At 40.6% G+C, this 19,086-nt stretch overlaps 1 protein-coding gene across 1 annotated transcript in view; it reads right to left on the bottom strand.

The window, feature by feature from the left end:
• Positions 1 to 1,623: 1,623 nt before the first annotated feature.
• Positions 1,624 to 19,086, bottom strand: part of jub (LIM domain-containing protein jub) — a 103,919-nt gene continuing 86,456 nt past the window's right edge. The window contains exons 6-10 of the mRNA XM_065438096.2: positions 14,167 to 14,218; positions 14,026 to 14,094; positions 10,720 to 10,854; positions 6,710 to 6,777; positions 1,624 to 5,460 (exon numbers count right to left, since the gene is read on the bottom strand). Coding sequence (XP_065294168.1) covers positions 6,733 to 6,777; positions 10,720 to 10,854; positions 14,026 to 14,094; positions 14,167 to 14,218 — 301 coding nt within the window. The 3' untranslated portion in view covers positions 1,624 to 5,460; positions 6,710 to 6,732. The remainder of the gene's footprint in view (positions 5,461 to 6,709; positions 6,778 to 10,719; positions 10,855 to 14,025; positions 14,095 to 14,166; positions 14,219 to 19,086) is intronic.

Raw genomic sequence — 19,086 nt, 5'->3', positions numbered from 1 at the left:
CTGACTTCAGCAAGATTATTTTATTTAACAAAGTTTAATTTGGGCATAATTGAGTTCCTAGATTGCTGGCCTTTGTACGGGAGCTGTACTTAGTGATCTAACATTATACAATGAATAATCATGTTTTCTTTTTGAAAATAAGATACCTTGGTATTTCCAGCCCCACACAACACTTATTCGTAATAATTTTAATCAGGTTTCAAGCTATGCAGCGTTCTGACATTCCGATCTGCACACTGTTAACCAAGGAGTTCCACAGGTTTCTTCCTTAGCTAAACTGCCTTTTATGTATTCATACAACATTGGTACAACATTGGTACTCAGATCCTGCACATTATATCTTAGTGTGATAAAAACCAACAAATAAATTATATGGAAATCAGCTTTATGATTTGTCACATTCATAAAATTTGCTTTTTTCGGCCATGCATGTTTATATAGATTCAGGCATTATTAGCCCTTCCGTTATTTCATTTCTTGGTGTTGTTTTGACGAACATGTTAAAGCACTTACAGTAAAAGCTTTCACATTTGGTGTCTCAATAAATTTTTCTTAATATTAGGTAGTTCATGTTACAAGCACATGTTATAGTTATTTATACAGTCACCACTGATCTGTACAGTCACCACGACTGTTTACAGTCTAGGGGCAGCACATATGTGTACCCATCTGAATCGTTTATATCAACTACAGAATCACTTTGCATCATCACATTTGATGACCTCAGGACTCAAAAACTACTCGTGTATTACAATATTGGTATCCTTTGTTTTTCAAGTTAGCGGTGCTCATTTTCCATCTGTGTAGCAAAGACATTACAATATCCCTCAAGCTCCATAGCCTCAAAGCACCTCACAAATACACAAATACAATTAGCTTTTCAGAGTACCATTATTTACTGCTACCTAGAGTTAACATTAATTATGGAAAACAAAATGCTTTTTTCCATTCTATCTGGAACGCATACCTATAACCCTTAAAATGCCTCATACTATATCAGTATTTAAAAACACTTAATTTCTTTGACAATTTTATCTTTAACAAATTTTGGAATGACTATATTAAACTTTTTAATGTTTTCTGCACTGGCCGCTGTACTGTTATATTCACTCTGTATTCACACCCAATAATTTATGTATTTCACGTTTTATTGTAAGCTGTTACCTAGTTTGCCATTTCTGCACGTATAGTCACTGCACCTTTGTTTTTGGCACTGTACATACTACTTGTTTTGTGAATAACTGCCTGCTTACTTTTTGGGTGCATATCCTGTACATGCAATCTCGTGAGGCCCTTAATATGGTATTCTTCCATGGGACCTTCCGAGAAATTTTTTTAACGTAATTATTTGTGTTGATAATGGTCAACAAAATCTCAAAAGGCCCCGAGTGAGTCAGTGTCTGTGCCGTGCCCACATGTATAAATAAATGTGGCGGACAGCAGCTGGAGGCATTGCCTTGGAACCTGAACTGCCAAAGTTAGCAGCATTGAATGTGATTAATTAGTTTCACTTGAAAGCAAACCCAGCTCCAAGCAAAAGCTCTTTACGAGAAGGAAAAAGCGTTAAATTACTGCAAGTGCTTTGCTCCTTGGGCTCGTTGATGCAGTGCACACGACAGAAGCCAGACAATTAGCAAAAAGTTTATTGTCAATGAACTGTACAAATGAAAAAAGAAAAAAAAAGAAACCTTTATATCACCACTTATTTGCACAAGAAAAAATATGGTCCATTTGTATTCATCTGTACAGGAAAAAGTGCAAATCAACGTGATACTTCTATAAATTGTACAATGTGGAAGTGCTTCCAGCCATCTGATGGAGCACAATTCCATCTTTATGGTGCTTTGTCTTGGGACAGAGATGTCCACATTATAACTAACAAAGATGACTCAAGATAAAACTTCTGTTCCCAAACTAAACAGCTTGAAAACATAGCACATTTTGTTTTAGGGCTCTGTTTTCCACACAGGAAAAACTATGATCTGTAGTCATATACATAAATATAGATGCACAGTAGCATTGCCAATCTCTTGTTGCATTCCTACATTGAAACTTATTGCTACGACGCTTATACATCAAGATTCACATGCAAAGATGTGAATGCAAGCTGCACAGTGACAACCACACTTATAGAGAACACAGCCCCTCAGCATGTCTTCTTCTTGCCCATTAAAATGCAAAATGAATGTCGTTCACAGAAAGGCAAAACTATGTGTGCTAACTGGATATCACCTCAGATGCTGTCCATGCCATGATGCTATGTATGCTCTTAGATTAAAACAATGCGCACATCTTTGTGGCAGCAAGGATGTTCACAGATAGCTGTCTTTTGAAACCGTGATAACACTATCGATCTATTAATTGTTTTGTCCCACAAGCTGGAATAGAGGGATGCTGGAGCGGAAAACTCTGGGCTCCTTTCAAGCACCTTAGGTTTTGTGTTCTGCACCAACCTAAATGCAGTCTAAGCCACCATTTTGTGCTGAGCAGCAGAACGCCACAGCTGCAGCATTGTGATCGCAACTGCAATGTATAAAAGAATATATATTTCAAAGGGTCTTAAGTTAGCATACTTATGTCTTCCTTGTTGCAAGGCCAATTAATTAGTGGTGCACAAGTGCAAACCTACAGGCACTTGTCATTGTCAACATTGTCACACAATATATAGAAACATTCTAAGAGGCAAACTATAAATGTGGTATGTTTTTGAATGAAATGTAAACAGTCATATTACTGCAACCTATACCTTACTGTTGACCAGTGCACTAAGTGCATCAACAACATCAGGCAAAACGCCATGCACACCTAAACCCCAAATTTCGGGCATAACAAAGTGGCATAGTCCCCCACGGGACAAACAAAAAAGCATTCTTCTGAACACAAACCTCCACTACTTCTACAACTACCAAAGATAGCAAATAATTTCATTCCCACTGACGATAAAAGCTAAACAAAAAACAAGCACACAGGTGAAATGTGGCCAAGTTTTTATTTATATGTGTAGGCACCAAAGGATAGCTTGGTCCCTACACAACATAATAGTGTCCAAGGGTGGTAATCTTAGACCACAAAATAATTTCAGCAAAAGTGAGATGGCAAGGCGCATTTAGTTTTGAAGATGTGCAATATTCTGCAGACTCTCTTTTATCTAGAGACATCACATTTAAACTGATCTAGATATTGTAAGACAAAAAAATTTGTATCTAGCATAAACTGATGACATAGCTCTCTATATAATGTAATTTAAGCTTTTAAGCTTTACAGTGGTTCTAGGTGCTTAAGTTGCATGGAATGCTTAAGAAATGTCATTGTGTAGATGCTCTAACAATGATTCATCATAGGCCAATGGCATTTCTGCTTGACTTGTTCATAACTTTTAAGTCAAGGCAGAGTATTCTAATGGTACATTATAAATTCAGGCATCAGCACACTGCAGTTTGGTACCAACAATGCACATGCAAAAGCGCAATTGCTTTTATTGGAATTTGCACCTTATAAGTTTCCCTTCTCATCTTCTGTGAGACAGTTTGTCAATATAAATCCAAGCACAAAGGATTGTATGTGCATACGAAATGTAAAAAAGTCAGGCATGTAAAATGTAATGATGGATGACAAGCTGCTTATGAAAATAACTGTTTGAGGAGAAAAAAAAAAGTGCTAACAGGGTAAAGGGATGAGATACCGCCCCTGTCACAAGTGACTGATGCACTAAAAGCATGGGCATGTCTATGAGCACAAAGCCTTGCATGTGCTCTTACACCACCACTTGCAAAATCCAGCTATTTTTGGCTCTGCATGGTTGATGATGCAAGCAGTCAAAAAGAAAAAAGAAAAAAAAAAGAAACAAAGGTAGAAAACAAGAAGACAGCATCATAGTGAATGGAAACTGCTTTAAATCCTTTAACACTACCAAATGAAACTTTATGAAGGAACAAATGTAGTGTGTGTAACTCGTGCAGAGCTGCCAAAGGAGCTTAAAAGGCATGATGAAGCCTGCACACATACATCTATGGAGAGTGAAAATGAGGAGGTGAGGTGCAGGACCACTGACATTTATTCAGCACAACTCTGCACTAATCAACCGATTTAATTTCTCCGGGTTCGAACCATTGCGAAGAACAATTGTCCCCACCATGTGACACATACAGTAGACTCCCTTAAATTTGACCCTCGCAGGACTATAAGTTCTGATCACACTATCCGAAAGGTTGAATTAATGAACGGTGGCAAAATGAATGAATTCAAATCTTTTGTATTACTTGAAGTAGTCTGACTACATTGACAGACTACATCAATGCAACATTACAATAGCTATACATGTCGTTGTCGGCCAGTGGCCTACAGACGTCAACACTCTTGTCTGTGCTGACAAAATCGTTAACGAGACTTTGCCTAGGGCACAGTGCCAAGTCGTCATCACTGCAGGGCACGTTGCTGTCATCACAGAGGTCGCCTAGGAAATAAGGAGTGCCGTCTGCTGAATTTACTGTTCTTTAAGGTTTTAGTAACTGCTGCATGCATGAGGGGGGCCGGTGCTAATTTCAATTAACTGAAGCGACATGCTTTTGCGTTAAAACTAAACAAATTTTTCTTACATAGCCAAAGTACTGTTCTTCACCAGAATTTTTCAGGGCATTGGAATTAAGCGAATAAAAGTCTAATTAACTGAGGTCAAATCAATGGAAGTCGACTGTACTTGAGTTGCATCTTGAGTTGCAACTCTATGGCTATGAGTGCTATAAAAGAGAGAGAGAGAAAAAACTTTTGGCCATGGAGTGACGACCGTTTCATGTGCAAGCCTAAAGGGCAAGTGAAGGCTGCACAATTTCCAATTGCTTTGAAGGTCACATTGCTTCTTTTAAGACTACTTCAGCCAGCCACACTCTGGCAGCTGCATTCAAGTTGTTCTGGACTGTACGTGGCTTCACTCTACCATTCACCCAGCCAGAACGCCTTAGGTGTGCAGAAAATATGCCTTCGTGCCAGCAAATTGTGTGTGTGTGCTTCAAAACTCCTCTCTTGGGCAAGGAAGAAAAAAATACACAGAGCAAGACAGGAAAAATGGGCTGCAGGCATGACAGTGGCTGCTGCCACTTTGGACCGCCAGCTTTTTACAGTACCATGATTTTATGCACCATGCCCACTGTTCTTCATGTGCAAGTGCTATGTACATGTTCCAGCCATACCACCTAGCCCACGTATGCCTCCCTCATCCACTAGCGACCAGCACATTGGTCATTTAAACAAGATGTCCTTGCAAGTCTCTTCACCAAACTTTTCATTCACTCAGATAGAAAAAAAAAAAGTGCTATGCATATACATTATATATATATATATATATATATGTATAAAAACGTTTCTCAAAGAGTTGAATCTTGAATTGGCACTGCTTGCTGCAAAAGAAAGGGTGCCCTCCATCTTCAGGCAACTCTTTTTTTTTTTTCCTCTTAAGGACCAGCCCTGCAATAAATAGTAGGGGCAGGGGCAGACTTTCAGACAACACCAGCAAATCAAATTCACTAGAACAGTAGAACTCCTGATTTCATGGTTAACAGATTGCAATAAAATTTTACAACCACTGAAAAACTTGAACGAAGGATCGAACATGACATTTAATAAGCTTATGTTATAGTTGAACAGCCTATATTAAAGTTCAATGCATTTTCCACACTGCATGTATAACAAGTATACAAGGAGGAGGGATGGAGCAGAATCAAGTGACCCTGATTCCCTTAAATCAATTATGTGACTAGATAAGTTGAAATTTCTTCTTGAATATGGTAATTACAAGCACGAAAACAGCATATTACCAATACTTTGACACTTCTTTTACCGATAATTTGACATAGAACATAGCAATATACTGAGTGTTACACAAATAGGAGCAGCAGCTATTGACAACCCTAACAGCTAATCCACTGGCTTGTTTTGGCTGAAATTTTGCACAGAGGCAGCATTCCGCAGTGAGTTCACTTTAATACTAGGTTTCCGTGCATTACTTGCCCTTTCTTACTTCATTACTTGCCGCAACAAATTTGAAGCACATGCCATTTGTTGCGATGCCACTCCAAAAATATCTATTTCACTACAATGGCGGCATCATCTGTCATTGCTACGGGCAAAAAGGTGGCTATTTCACCATAGCAATGAGAGATGGTGCCATTGCTTCATTGCAGTGAAATACAATTTTCCTTTCGGCATCACTGCACACAACACGCACTCAGATTTATTGTTGCAAAAAAAGTAAGTAATGCACGAAAATGTACCATTAAAGTGAGCCCACTGTGAAATGCTGCCACTGTGCATAAATTTCAGCTTAAGCAAGCTATTGGTTTAGCTGGAAGGGATGTCTGTAGTTGGTGCTCCTATTTATGAAACACTCTGTATATATAAAAACCATAATCATAAATAATTATTGTGGGATATATCAGGGAACAATGTAACAGTGAAGTAAAAGGAACAACAACAAAACAATGACTTACAGGGAGTGTGGGCTAAACCCAGTTTGCCATCGATTTAGTAGAAATCTGATCAACACCTTAAGTTTGCCTGTGACAGCTCAAACACTTTGGCCAGTGATAACAGACGGTGATCACTGTTGCACCGTCAAAGCCACTACAAGTATGCTTGAAGCAATGTGATGTTTTATGGATTGCAAGATTTAAACTGAAAACTATATGGCTATGATTGGGCTACTGCGACTGCTTACCTGAGAGAGAAATGTGCCAAGGCCTAATGTAGCTGTGCTCCATTCCATACAATCTGCGCTTGTGCACCCTAAAAGAAAGAAAAAAAAAACAATAACAGAAATAAATACGAAGGCCCCGTCCATGTTTAGCATCTGTGTTTAATATCGCGAAGAAAGCTTTGAAACGTGCATCGCAGGGGACGTATTCTGAAACGTTTGCCGCCGCGAAAGTTTCGCCCTGGCCACGCCTCTGCCGTTGCGGCGCGCGCTGAATGGCTGCTTTGACAAAACCGGAAATTCACTTGCGCCACCTAAATTTCCGGTTTTTTCAAAGCAGCCATTCAGAGGCGCCGCAACGGCGGAGGCGTGGCCAGGGCGAAACTTTCGCGGCGGCGAACGTTTCAGAATACGTCCCCAGGTTAAAGAAGCAATATTAACTTGCAGGTTAAAGATGCAATGTGAACTGAAATTAACAATACATTTCATAAATGTAAAGCTTTTGGCATTTTTCAAAAGACTTAATGTTCCTAAGCCCAATGTTGGAGCATAGCAGTCAATGCATGCTGCATGCATTGCACTTCATACTGACAAGTGTAAAAAATTACGGTTGAAAATTTTTCTGTACCCCAGCAACAATAAAAGTGAAGCGATACAAATGGGTAGCTTAGAAAAAATGCTTATGCTGTAGAGTAGGCTGAAACATTCAGACTAAAAGGTGTGTATTTCTCATCATCTCTATGGCCTCACCTTAAATGCTAGCACCAAAATACAACACAAGCAAATAGTATTTTTTTATTTTTTTTCTTTTAACATTTCCAATGCTGGCTAATAATGAAAACAATATGCCATTTATGTCCTGAAGTGATCACAGGTTCTGTTTCTAGAAATCAAACTCGCATATTCTGGTAATATTCCCACTTTATTTCCTACACTCATCCACTAGAAACACTGAAAGTGACCTCAAAATTGTTTAAATGATTGGATTTAATTTTCCAAATTAACACAGGGGCTCTGAGAGCCACTGAGCGAAGGGCTCTGTATTAATTGTGACCATCCTGTGTTCTTTAATATGTATCCAAGGCTCAGTACAGAAGCATTTTTACATCCCACACCATTACAGTATTGTGTTTGTAAACTGCTGGTGCCAATGCCAAATGTACTGGCATGCTAAGGCTTTGTCAGCTGTAAGATTTCTGCACCAGGAAGTGACATTTTAAACTTCACACGTGTGGCTTCGAAGCTTTTCTAGCTTGCTCTCAGAGACTGATGGTCTTCCCCTGCTGGCATTGGCTAAAGCAGTCAAGTTGGTCACCATTAATCTAGGTTTATTCATGTCTTTGCTGTTTCCTAACTTGTCTTCAATGCAATGTGTTTTTGCCTGCCTTGAATCCCCAAGCTACCCCCTTTTCTGCGCTTTTATGAATGCAATGTACTCACCCCTTGCAAGTTAGCACAGCAGTTCTAATTTCCTTTATGTTTTTCACACAAGCAGCAACTAGTGCAACACACGTTTTCCTACAGAAAAGCTGCACGAAAGCTTGCTTTGATGCGAAATTACTAGTTGTTAGTAAAGCTGTCCCACAACTGACCTGCTTCTCCCAACGTTCTCTCTGTGACACTGCTGTTTTCATCTCCCTTGCAGCTAACTGCATTTACAAGACTTGCGAAAGTCTGGAAACTGCTTGACAGTAATATGTACTTCTCTCAAAGGGGCAAGTTTAGAGCCCTCAAGTGAGGGCACTGTACCATTAGTGGCACTAGCTGTAGAATGCACTCACAGGTGAGCACGTCCATCAAACATACTCTGCTTCGTCAAAGTGTGTAGCCTCAATAGCAGTGCTTCAAAAATAAATAAAGTTGTCATTAGAATTATTCCCCTATGTTATGGAAGGGACCTCAGACAAAAAGCTACAGTCAGTAGCTTGACTGGATCCGGTGCTCCTGGTTACACTGCATATGACATGGGAGGAGGAAAATCCCAATACATAACAGCGAAATTAAATGTATGCACAAGTGGAATAACACATTACATAGTATGCCCATGCACTTAAGTCTAAAAAAATAAAACAAATATAAATACACATACAATATTCATTACTAAAAAAAGAACACCAGAAATAAAAGCAGAAAAGCATAAATACTACGCGTGAACGCAAAAAATATGTACTTTCAACAAAACATACATATATGACAAAAACAATAAATGTTTTCAAAGAGTGCATTAGTTAGATCACAATTAAAAGAAGAGAAAAGAATGACATCAATGAATGAGGCAAAGAACAGAACTTGTAGCAGTAGCACACTGTTCACTAAACATCACTCTGGAAAAAAACTTCATAAATCATCCGAGTTTCAAGTACACAAAGCTAGGAATACATTACTATAATGCTTTACACTATTTTGGTATTCGTGAGCAAGGGTAAAATTCTACAAGTGTGAAAACTTTGAAAGATTAAAGAAGCATCACTGGTACATTACTACTAGCACTTGCTATATTGCCCCATTTTAAAATGCATCGATTTTGTTAATGGTGAAATAGGAAGTTGTACCTCAAATTATAATACTTTTTCTGGCAGCACATATAAGAGTTTGCAGAGCACTCTAGAAATTCTTGCTGAGTTGTTAAGTATGCTGTCTAGATGTGAGTTCCAGATTAAATGCGTGACACATGGTCAGCACTAATTGAGAAACCACTTTATTGTGACTACAAATGTTATAAGCCTTTTTGCTTATGGAAATTCCATTCTTCCTCTGCTAAAAAAAAGCCATCTCATTTTTTAGTCATTGACACTTCACCATTCTCAGAACTTGCAAATGTGCAGTGTTCGCTTGGGTGTTGAATGCAAAGTCGTCTTGTCTTTACTCACTATGATTGACCATGGCAATGTTATTTTCTAAGTATTGCCTATATACCAAATACATAACATGCTGGCTGATTTACCAATCCACAATGCCACCAATTCCGAATTATACTTTCATTTCCCATCTAGTAACACCGCCAAAGTGGCATTCACTCAGAGTGTCACTATATTTGCCCATCTGACTGGGGTATTATACAGGTGAATTCAGATAATAAAGTCACAATGAAAACAATAACAAACAGCTGCTTTTAGTCACAATGCAATGAAGTAAGCTTGGCCATTTCAAGTCCCCAGTGACTTCAGTAATTCTCAACTGCAGCTCGTTACTTACATAAAAGATGGGACAGACTACATGACATGTTGTTAAATGGCTATATGTGTTTCTCTTTGGATAACTAATTGAAGCAGTCTGCTATGACTTTAGCGACTGAGTGTGATAATGCACTTGTATCTACAAATGCAGTGTTGGTGCCCACATTAGCACGATTCCCTTTTTTTCATAGTTAGAATAGCAGTAAACAAATGCATTTTTTATAGCTGGTCACTTACTTAACACAACTGTATAACTGCTGTGTGCAGGGCAATAAGATGGCAATGCTTAAAACACAGACAAACAATACGATCATGATGAAATTGGGCAGCTGCAGGCAACTAATCAGATTGCACAAAGCTCAGATAGCAGACTGGCATTAACACAAACACTGCGACTGTCAACCTTTAATCCAATGGCCATGCTGTGAAAGGCACAAAATTTGTATTTAGCATGTCTAACGTGCCAATGGCTCTGCCTGGGATCCCACAGTAGCTGACCTAGGCTCCCCCACTTGCAAACACTGCGGGGCCTATCCAGTAAATACACCTTGCGGAAGTGCCCTGCCAACTCAATCTTCAGAAAGACAACACTTCTTAAACTACCAACCAACCAGCATCCCAGCAGCTGAGGGGAGTGGACCACTCCCCCCAGAAAGTTTGATAAGCTGTGGTGGTCACTTCTGGTGCAGCACGTCAAGAACATGCTGGGCCAGAAGGGCCGAACTGGGGCTTTAGTTCCTTTGGGACTAATATATGTTATTTATCTCTCGCGCTCTGTCTCAACAAATGCAGGTCAATAGCTCAATAGCAAACATGAATCAGCAGTGTGGATCAGTAGCTCAAGGTGGGGATCTTTACCTGAGGAGGCGGCTCCCCTCGAGCCACAGAGCCTTGCGCCTGCAGCCTTCGTACATGACAACCCTGGCACAGCAAGTGGCCATCCAGTGGGTAGCACCGCTTGTCCCGCTCATCTGTCAGCTGCAGGCTGCACTCCTGAAATGTCAGTACACCACACTACCCTGAGCATGCAACTGGGGATATCCAAACAGTAAAATTTCTCTACGATTTCAGAGATATATGTTTTTTTTAAATATGAGCTTTGTATATCGAATTGTACACAAATTATTATTCTGGCTTCTAAATCTAAAAAAGGAAACACGGAGATCAAAGATAGTTAAAAAATTATGCAAATCGAATCCACTGTGGGAATCAATGTTATGCGAAGCATTTTACAGGTAGCTAGCTTTCCAGCCCCGTTTGGGGTCCTAGACGCACCAACATTTTTGTGAATATCAAGCAATTGTGTATGTGTGAGAAAACAGTGACGATAGTATGATGGCGATCACATGACTACTTATTTTTTGTACTTCTATGTAGAAACACCACAATTTCTTTCATTACAAATTGGGCCGATCCTTATGGCTGTGCAATTTAACACGTCTCAACGCACTAGCAGCCATGCGGAAAAAATATGCGAAACCAGCATGTTTCTCACTTGCATTTCGTTCCCGAGTTTGTGGCTGAAGAGAAACTGGCGTGCACACATGCTGTTGCTCATGCTAGGTGTAGCGCCGCATATCCAAGACATTCGAAAGAGCTAGTTTGCGTTGGCACAAGAGAAGTATTCGTTTGATGATTGTGGCCTAAAGATGAGAAAATTGGGCTGCTGCACTGGAGGTTGACCCAACCATCAGACACTTGAATTTCTTTTTATAGAAGAGGCCCGGAACGATGCGACACAGGAACCTACATACTGCCAGATGCATGGGATGAGCTAAATAATGCTTCACATTAAAACAATCAACTTTCTTTCATACATGCAATGCCACTTGGAAGTCTGTCCAACTGGGCATCTTGCAAACATGTAACTAGTGAAAGATAAACACAGTTTCTGGTGAAAATCTTGCATGGCAGGCAGGCTTTAACAATCTTAGTAACCAAGACATTCAGCCATAATTGAATATTCTAAAAAATACCAAATTTTTTAAATTGAATACTGCTATTTGAGACGGAAGTATTTAGTTTGTATTCCAAGTTTTTTAGCATTTGCACACACCCACATGCAACCAAACCTTGCCGCTCGGTGCATACCAGTGGCACCAGATGAGTGGCGGCTTTGGGTGCAATTTATCACTGTAATCAAGCAAATGTGAACTGCAGATGGCAGTGAGTGCACCAGCAAACATTCTAAAGGTGGGAAGGTTATCACTGGCACCTCCTTTATATGCCAACTGCATCGAAGTTTAACTTGGGCTAAATTGGTTGTGAGTGAGTAGTACATACCACTGAAGCAATCTTGGCAAAGACGCAGTGCTCTTAACTGTATAATTTTCTTATAAGCAGCCTCTAAACATCACCTAAGCAGACAACACATACACTTCGTGTTGATGACTATGACGTAAGTCCGAGCAGCCATGGGTGCTGCCTTATCTCAGAGGTCGTGCCGAGGAGTCGTGCATTCTAGGTCATGCGTCACTTCCAGTGAGCGATAATGATGGTGTGTGTTGTTGTTGTACGGCTATTCCTGCTAGCTTTGCGTGATGCTTTTACTCGGATTTCAAAGATAGATTTTCACGGTGGTTCTTCTGTATCTATATACTGTATTCTATCTCTATTCCATCTTAATCTAGGCTTTTAACTTGGTCCCAAATTTTATTGCAGCTGGCCTTTAATCTTTAGAGTGCCTTCAACATCCCTGATGTGAGACACTGCATGGGAGACACGTGACCACAGACACAAAGCCTCGCTGAAGTATGGCAAACCAAATGGTTTATACAATTCTACTTCTTTGGAAATCTTACTGTTATGAGAACTTTCAGTACCACCAAAGTAAAATGTATCATAATGTCATTATGTACAGCAGGTTTTTATGGTGCAAGACAATTCATCTAATGACTTTTTTTTTCAATCTTGCATTCCTCCATACTGATGACCATGCAGTCCCTCACGAAATAATGTGTGCCAATGTTGCAACAGATCTTCAATTTGGCCTTAATTTTATTGGTGTTGAATGAAGCATGGTACATGGTACTAAGCATTAGGAAACGTAAACGATACACGTGGCAGGAACTTATTCCCACCTGCTGCCTACTTCAGAAGTCCACTTCAGCCTCGTACTTTGTGACAAGTATTTAAGCATTGACAATATAAGGTCTAGTGCCACACAGTTAGTGAAGCTAACCAAGTGCTATGACATTAGGTAGGTTTAACTGGGCGACTCAGTGAGCTAGCTACAAAGAAAGAAGACTCTTTAAGAAATGTTATTGTACAAGCACCAATTGTACAAGTGGTACAAATGTTATAATAAGCATCTGTACCATTTGAACAATGTACTTTTACAATGGAATTTTTTAAAGAAACTCAATACACCAACTATAACAGCTGATAACAACTCAATCTGCATCGAAATGCTATGGGAGGACAATGAGAATACGTAGTGCCACCAAATCTTTTCTTAAACGAGCATGCAGACAAAGTTTTCTCATTATAACAAGTGGCCAATGAACCAGTAGTTACATAATGAAGCCTCAATTACTTCAGCAGGCAATAATAGGCATTCTCACTTTCAAATTCGCATTTGATGTATGAGGCACCACTAGGAAGGTGAGGCAAATCGCAGTTCAGTACTTTTGATACACTGAACTGGCATTTGCAGATACTGCCACAGCAGATTATTTGGTTACCTTTTATTTTCACTGCTTTTCATGTATCCTGCGCCACTACATTAAACAAATTATCTGTATTCTGTTATGCTATATATGTTATGTGTAATATTTTTCTCACAGTGAAATGTTATATTCAAACTGTGTGTATTATGTTCCATTAAGAATGCATTTTTGGATCTGTAACACTTCAATTCACTGTGTCACTTGGTGCAGACCAAATGTTTTTATTGTAACTCCTAGCGGTAATGACCTCGGGTGAAATGTAGGTAACAAATGAAAAAGAAGGGATATGCTCCGCATTCCTAAAAAAAAAGTGACAGTGGATGGTCTTATCCCTTATGGAATATAAAAAAATTGTTAAGCACTGCAAAAATCTACGTAAGAAAGTACACAAAAGCACTGCATGAAAAGCATCCCTCTCAAGTTCTCACAAGCTTTTAAATGTTGCATGAACACCAACCAAGTTGGAGTAAAATGCCCATGTAAGAATTCACATTACCTCACAAACATAGCAATCCACATGGAAATCCTTGTCCATTGAAACAACCCGAACAGTTTCATCTGTTCCCTGTACAAATGAATAATGTACCATAATGAGTACAAATGGTGCTGCAAGACAAAAGGCAGACAGACAGCTTACCTCCACAGGTGTAATTGCCTTTCCACAAGCTGCACACTTAGGTGCGAACATTCTGTAACAAGAATAACAACAATGAAACTAGAGAAACACATCCTGTAGAAGTGAATATGTGCATGTCACCTAAGTGCTAATGTTCAAAACAAGTGGTACCATTAATTGTGTCTCTAAGAGGCCCAGAAACACATTATCTTTAAACCTGAGCAACATTCTCAAATATATGTAGCACCTTTCAAGGAAAAGAGCATTGTTTACTTTCCCCATTCCCTTCATCAATTCCTTCCAGCTGGGGCGGTGCCAACATCAATGCCCCTCTCTTTTCCTTCTTTCTGTAGTGTGCTAATTCTTTCTGCAGTGTGCTAATGGTAACCTTTCAAGGTTGTTGTCTCACAAAGGTGCCCAAGGGTGACGAAGCAGCGGTGAGAGGATGGGCGGGACTAACAACTGCTGCTTACTGGTTTAATGGTTCTGGAAGGGAGGGTGTGCATGTGTACGTGAGCTTTCCCTAGCAATTAATTCTTGGTCATACTAAAACAATCTCCCAATGGCCAGTGTATATGGGCTATCGCACCTGCTGCAACATCATCTTTGATGCCACATAGGGAGGAAAAGAAGTGGGTGGCCTTGAAAGCTGCAGGAAGGGACAAGCAATCTAATATAGAACACTGTAGGCTCCTTACTGCATGCAATGGAATAAAATTATTCTAGAATGCTCACAGCAGCAGTGTCTACAGATAGGAAACATTTTCTTACTGTGTTCAAAAAGTGTTTCAGTGCCCTTTTAATAAAACCAAGCAAACATACTATTTCTATGCACATTTTTATTAACATGACTTCAGGTAATGTCTTCCCTCAACAGCAGATTGCTCACACCTGACTTGGCACACTGTACCCAAGCACTTGTACATATGCCCACCCCAATACAGACCAAAATTTAAGTGCTTCTAGGGGGGCAAGCATTTCTTGCCAAGGACTGATGGAACTGGTGGAAAGAAGGAAAGAACAACTGCGGCAGTGCTCAGCCTGTTCTTATCGCATGCTTGCTGCCAGTGTTTGCTCGCCGTGGCTTTTTCGTCAGCTGCCCCATCATCAAATTGGCAGCCCAGCATGGGCTTCGCTGACTGCTGGCAACTGGGGTTGAGAGTGCGCCTGCTCTAAACAGGTGCAAGAGAGCAATGAATTCTGGTCTGCAGGAAGTGGCAGCACAGTGTACACAGACTTGGGTTAAAATTTCTATCCTTTCTTCCCGGACTTTGATTCCTCCACTTTTCTTCAAGAATTTTATCTAGAGGTTCACAGGAAGATGTATGCTTGAAGCGATAAACAATGGTCAAACATGGGATGTCTCTGGCGCAGATGTTTCGGCAAGGGGACTTGTCTTGATATGGAGAACAAGTCCCTTTGTTTCCACCAGCGGTGCCCCTTGTTCTGATTACTGTTAATGACTTACAGCATGTTATGCCACACCAAAAGTGCAAACTGAGAAATCATGTCATGAAAATTAAAGTTATGGACAAATGCTTGTTCCACTGGATTGGCATCTAGATCATGGGCTTTCTAATATTGACACTTATGTTCAGCATTTACAACTTTATACACTAATCAGTGCATCAGTACATAAAATTTAACTTCTAAAAGAACTTGACATCACTGATTAGGTCTTAGGTCGAGAACTTTGCTACTGTGACAGAGTTTTGTGCTGCACTACATGCAGGCCACAAAAAGCTGAAGTAATGTTGGTTATGTGTACATGGTAGTCTTACGCATATTGTCTACAATGGGTCTTTTCAGCCTGCTTTGAATATGAATTAGCCGTAAGTTTTCAGTACAGAACACTTTCTGCTGAATACTGTTGCAGCATCTTAGATATTTCACACTGTATTTGAAGCCTATTGTCCATCCCCTACTGTCACGTATCTTATAAGGAAAGAATGCCGCAATCTTATCACCACTGTGGCTATGTACCAATGTATGCTTTAAACTGCATGGCTGTATCAGCTATACATACACTGCTCTCGAAGGTAAGAATCCAATATGTATGCTCTTATCTTCCAGTGATGATGGTCTGCCGAAGCACAAGTTTATACAACTTTTGACACTGTTTTAAGGGACTTCCATATTGAAAAAACCTATAAATGCCATAACATACACACCTGCAAACACCACATATCATTTTGATTTATAAGCATTCTGTATGAGACCTAATAAAAATCAATACAATGTACTGTATTATAACTGTACTAAAGGCACTAGGCATGGTGCTGGTGAAAGAAGACGACGACGAGAAGCACTTGGTTGCTCGCTTTGCCATAGCACCGAACGACCGACTCAGAAATCACCTGCCAGCTCAGGTGTGTGTGTGATGGCTTGGAGTACCATGGGCTACACAATAAAACACTTCAGGCACGCATCACAGCTAAAATTATATAGTACTAAGATGCATTACAGTACCTGCACAGAAGAGAACAGGAAAAAATGATCTCACGTGACCAGTAAAACTTGCTTATGCAAGTGACAGTGTTACAAAATGCAATTTCACAGAACGACTAACTATTGCTTGGATCAGTGTGCACCTACTAGGGGTGGGCGAATATTCTAAGTTTCGAATATGAATAGAATACATGACACTAACTACTGTATTCATATTCGTATTCCAAGATAAATTATTAGATATCTTCAAATACAGTCTAGCCCGGTTATAACGAAGCCACTTATAGCGAAAAGTGGTTATAACGAAGGGATTTCAATTGCCCATTCCCATTTTTGCACTTTCAATACATTTTGGGTCCGGTTTTAACGAAGTAAATAAGAGTGCGTCAGCGGATATAACGAAGAGATTTACTACCAACCGAAAAATAATCTTTCAATCAACACGTTTTGCATCTTTGAGGCGATTTTTTCCGCGAAAATAAGAGCAAAATTCGGCTGATGGCGTCCTTTCGTGGCGTCGCTCCGCGGGAGAGCAGACGAGACATTGCTTCCGAAAGGTTGCTCCCGAAGCAGCAGCGCAGAGGCGGCGCCTGCTGGGGACGAAGCTACCGCGATTGACGTCGCTGCAACAGCTGATGCTGCCGCCGCGACGGCCTGCTTGGAGCACCTTTGGGATTCCACTAGCGACTTGAACCTTGTGGCTGCGGGTCTAAGCCACACGGACTTCGTTTTCGCCGACGAAGACCTTGTTGCCGCCGGGGACTTCACGACTTAAGAAGTTGCCGGGAATGTCATGGAAGAGACCTTGGCGGACAGCGCCTCCGACAGCGAATGCGGCGGTGCTAGTTGTGCCCCTAAGCCGGTCACCTCCGCAGCGGCCATCGCAGCTGTTGACACGCTACGGATGTACCTCGGGAGTCCGGAGTTCGACCAGATCTTTGGTTCGCAGTTGGATGGTATGGAAGCCGCAATCCTTAAGTCCGCACTCGCGAAACGTGTTCAGGGGACGCTGGACCACTTCTTTCAGCGACAATAAATCGGTATGCCCATGTTTGCATTTTTTTTCATAGTCCACATATTACGAAATAGCGGATATAGCGAAGTGATTTCCGATTCCCGCCGACTTCGTTATAACCGGGCTAGACTGTACTTGAAACTAACCAAATATCTGGCAACAACCAACCGGTAAAGTCTGGTTACTGCTCTTCATGTGCTAAACAAGGTATTGCATATTATCAGAAGTGAAACAACAGCAAAAGTTTTCAAAGCATGAAGAAACATAGTGTACAATGCAAGTATTGCTTACGGATCTGTGGCAGAAGCCTACATGATAACCTGCGAGCTTGCTTGTAGTCTGTCGTTTAGCATTTTTGGCAGTCTAACCACTTTGATGTTTTACGCTACGACCACAGATGTTTTCGTTGCAGCTGGCCCTTTTACATACCATATTTACCTGCATAATGGTCGCACTTTTCTGTGAAAAAAAAATTGACGCAAATTCAGGGGTGCGATCATTACGCATGTTAAATTTCCCGCAAAAATATGTTTTTTCTTCATCCTGCGTTTGCTGCGGAATGACAGCAGGTCAACAAGCAGGCGGCTGCCACTGTGACAGTGCGGGACACCAAAACAAATATGTCGGCCAGCGGAGCAAGCCGAACGAGATTTTTGTTCTTCTCGTGAGTACATTACGCGCATTGAAACAGTTTCTTCCATATCAGTAATGAATAATATCGTTACTATCGGCAAGTTTGCGGCAATAATGAAGCCATCACCACTTCGAGGGGACAGAAACAGAGATGGGCGCGCTTAGCTGCCAGTGACATAGAAACACATGGCGGGCACGCTGCGAAAACTGCGGCATTTGTCTTCCCTACTATTTTCATACGGCATGCTTCCGCTATGGGTGGGCGAATATCTTAGCTGTGTTACAAGCGTCGGTGTATGAACAGGGTACACTTCTAACGTATCAGTGCAAACGGGGCCACTATCGTTGCCGCTAGCGATATGTTGCGTGCCCCCGAGTGCAAACGAGAAGAATCAAAAGGTGACTTTCTTGTTGTCATTGTTGACCACAACCATTAAAAAGCCTACAAATAATAAAGCCAAGGCAAGTTTGGTTGTAGCTTTTTTTTTTTTTTCGTGGAAGTGTGGAAAGTGATGAAAGAAATGAAATGGGGCATCTGCTCAAGAATGTTTGGTGCGTGCAGACCGCTTGGTATGTCTTCAAGAGTTGTTCGTGTGGCATTTGACAGCGACAGATGGTAAGCGCGATCATCATTAGCTAGACTTGGCACACGACATATCGCTGCGACAAGTTTGGGGTGCGATCAGTACACAGGAAAGAAAAAAAAATCTATTTTTGATGACAGAATTCAGGGGTGTGATCATTCTGCGAGTGTGATCATTATGCGAGTAAATACGGTATGTTTACACCACACAAGTCCTTCAGCAGCTTGTTTTTTGTTTTCTTTTACCATGACTTCCTATCTT

The sequence above is a fragment of the Dermacentor albipictus genome, chromosome 1, assembly GCF_038994185.2.
Source record: "Dermacentor albipictus isolate Rhodes 1998 colony chromosome 1, USDA_Dalb.pri_finalv2, whole genome shotgun sequence".
Classification (NCBI taxonomy): Eukaryota; Metazoa; Arthropoda; class Arachnida; order Ixodida; family Ixodidae; genus Dermacentor; species Dermacentor albipictus.
Note: the sequence above shows the minus strand (reverse complement) of the source record. Positions and strands in the feature narration are given on the sequence as shown.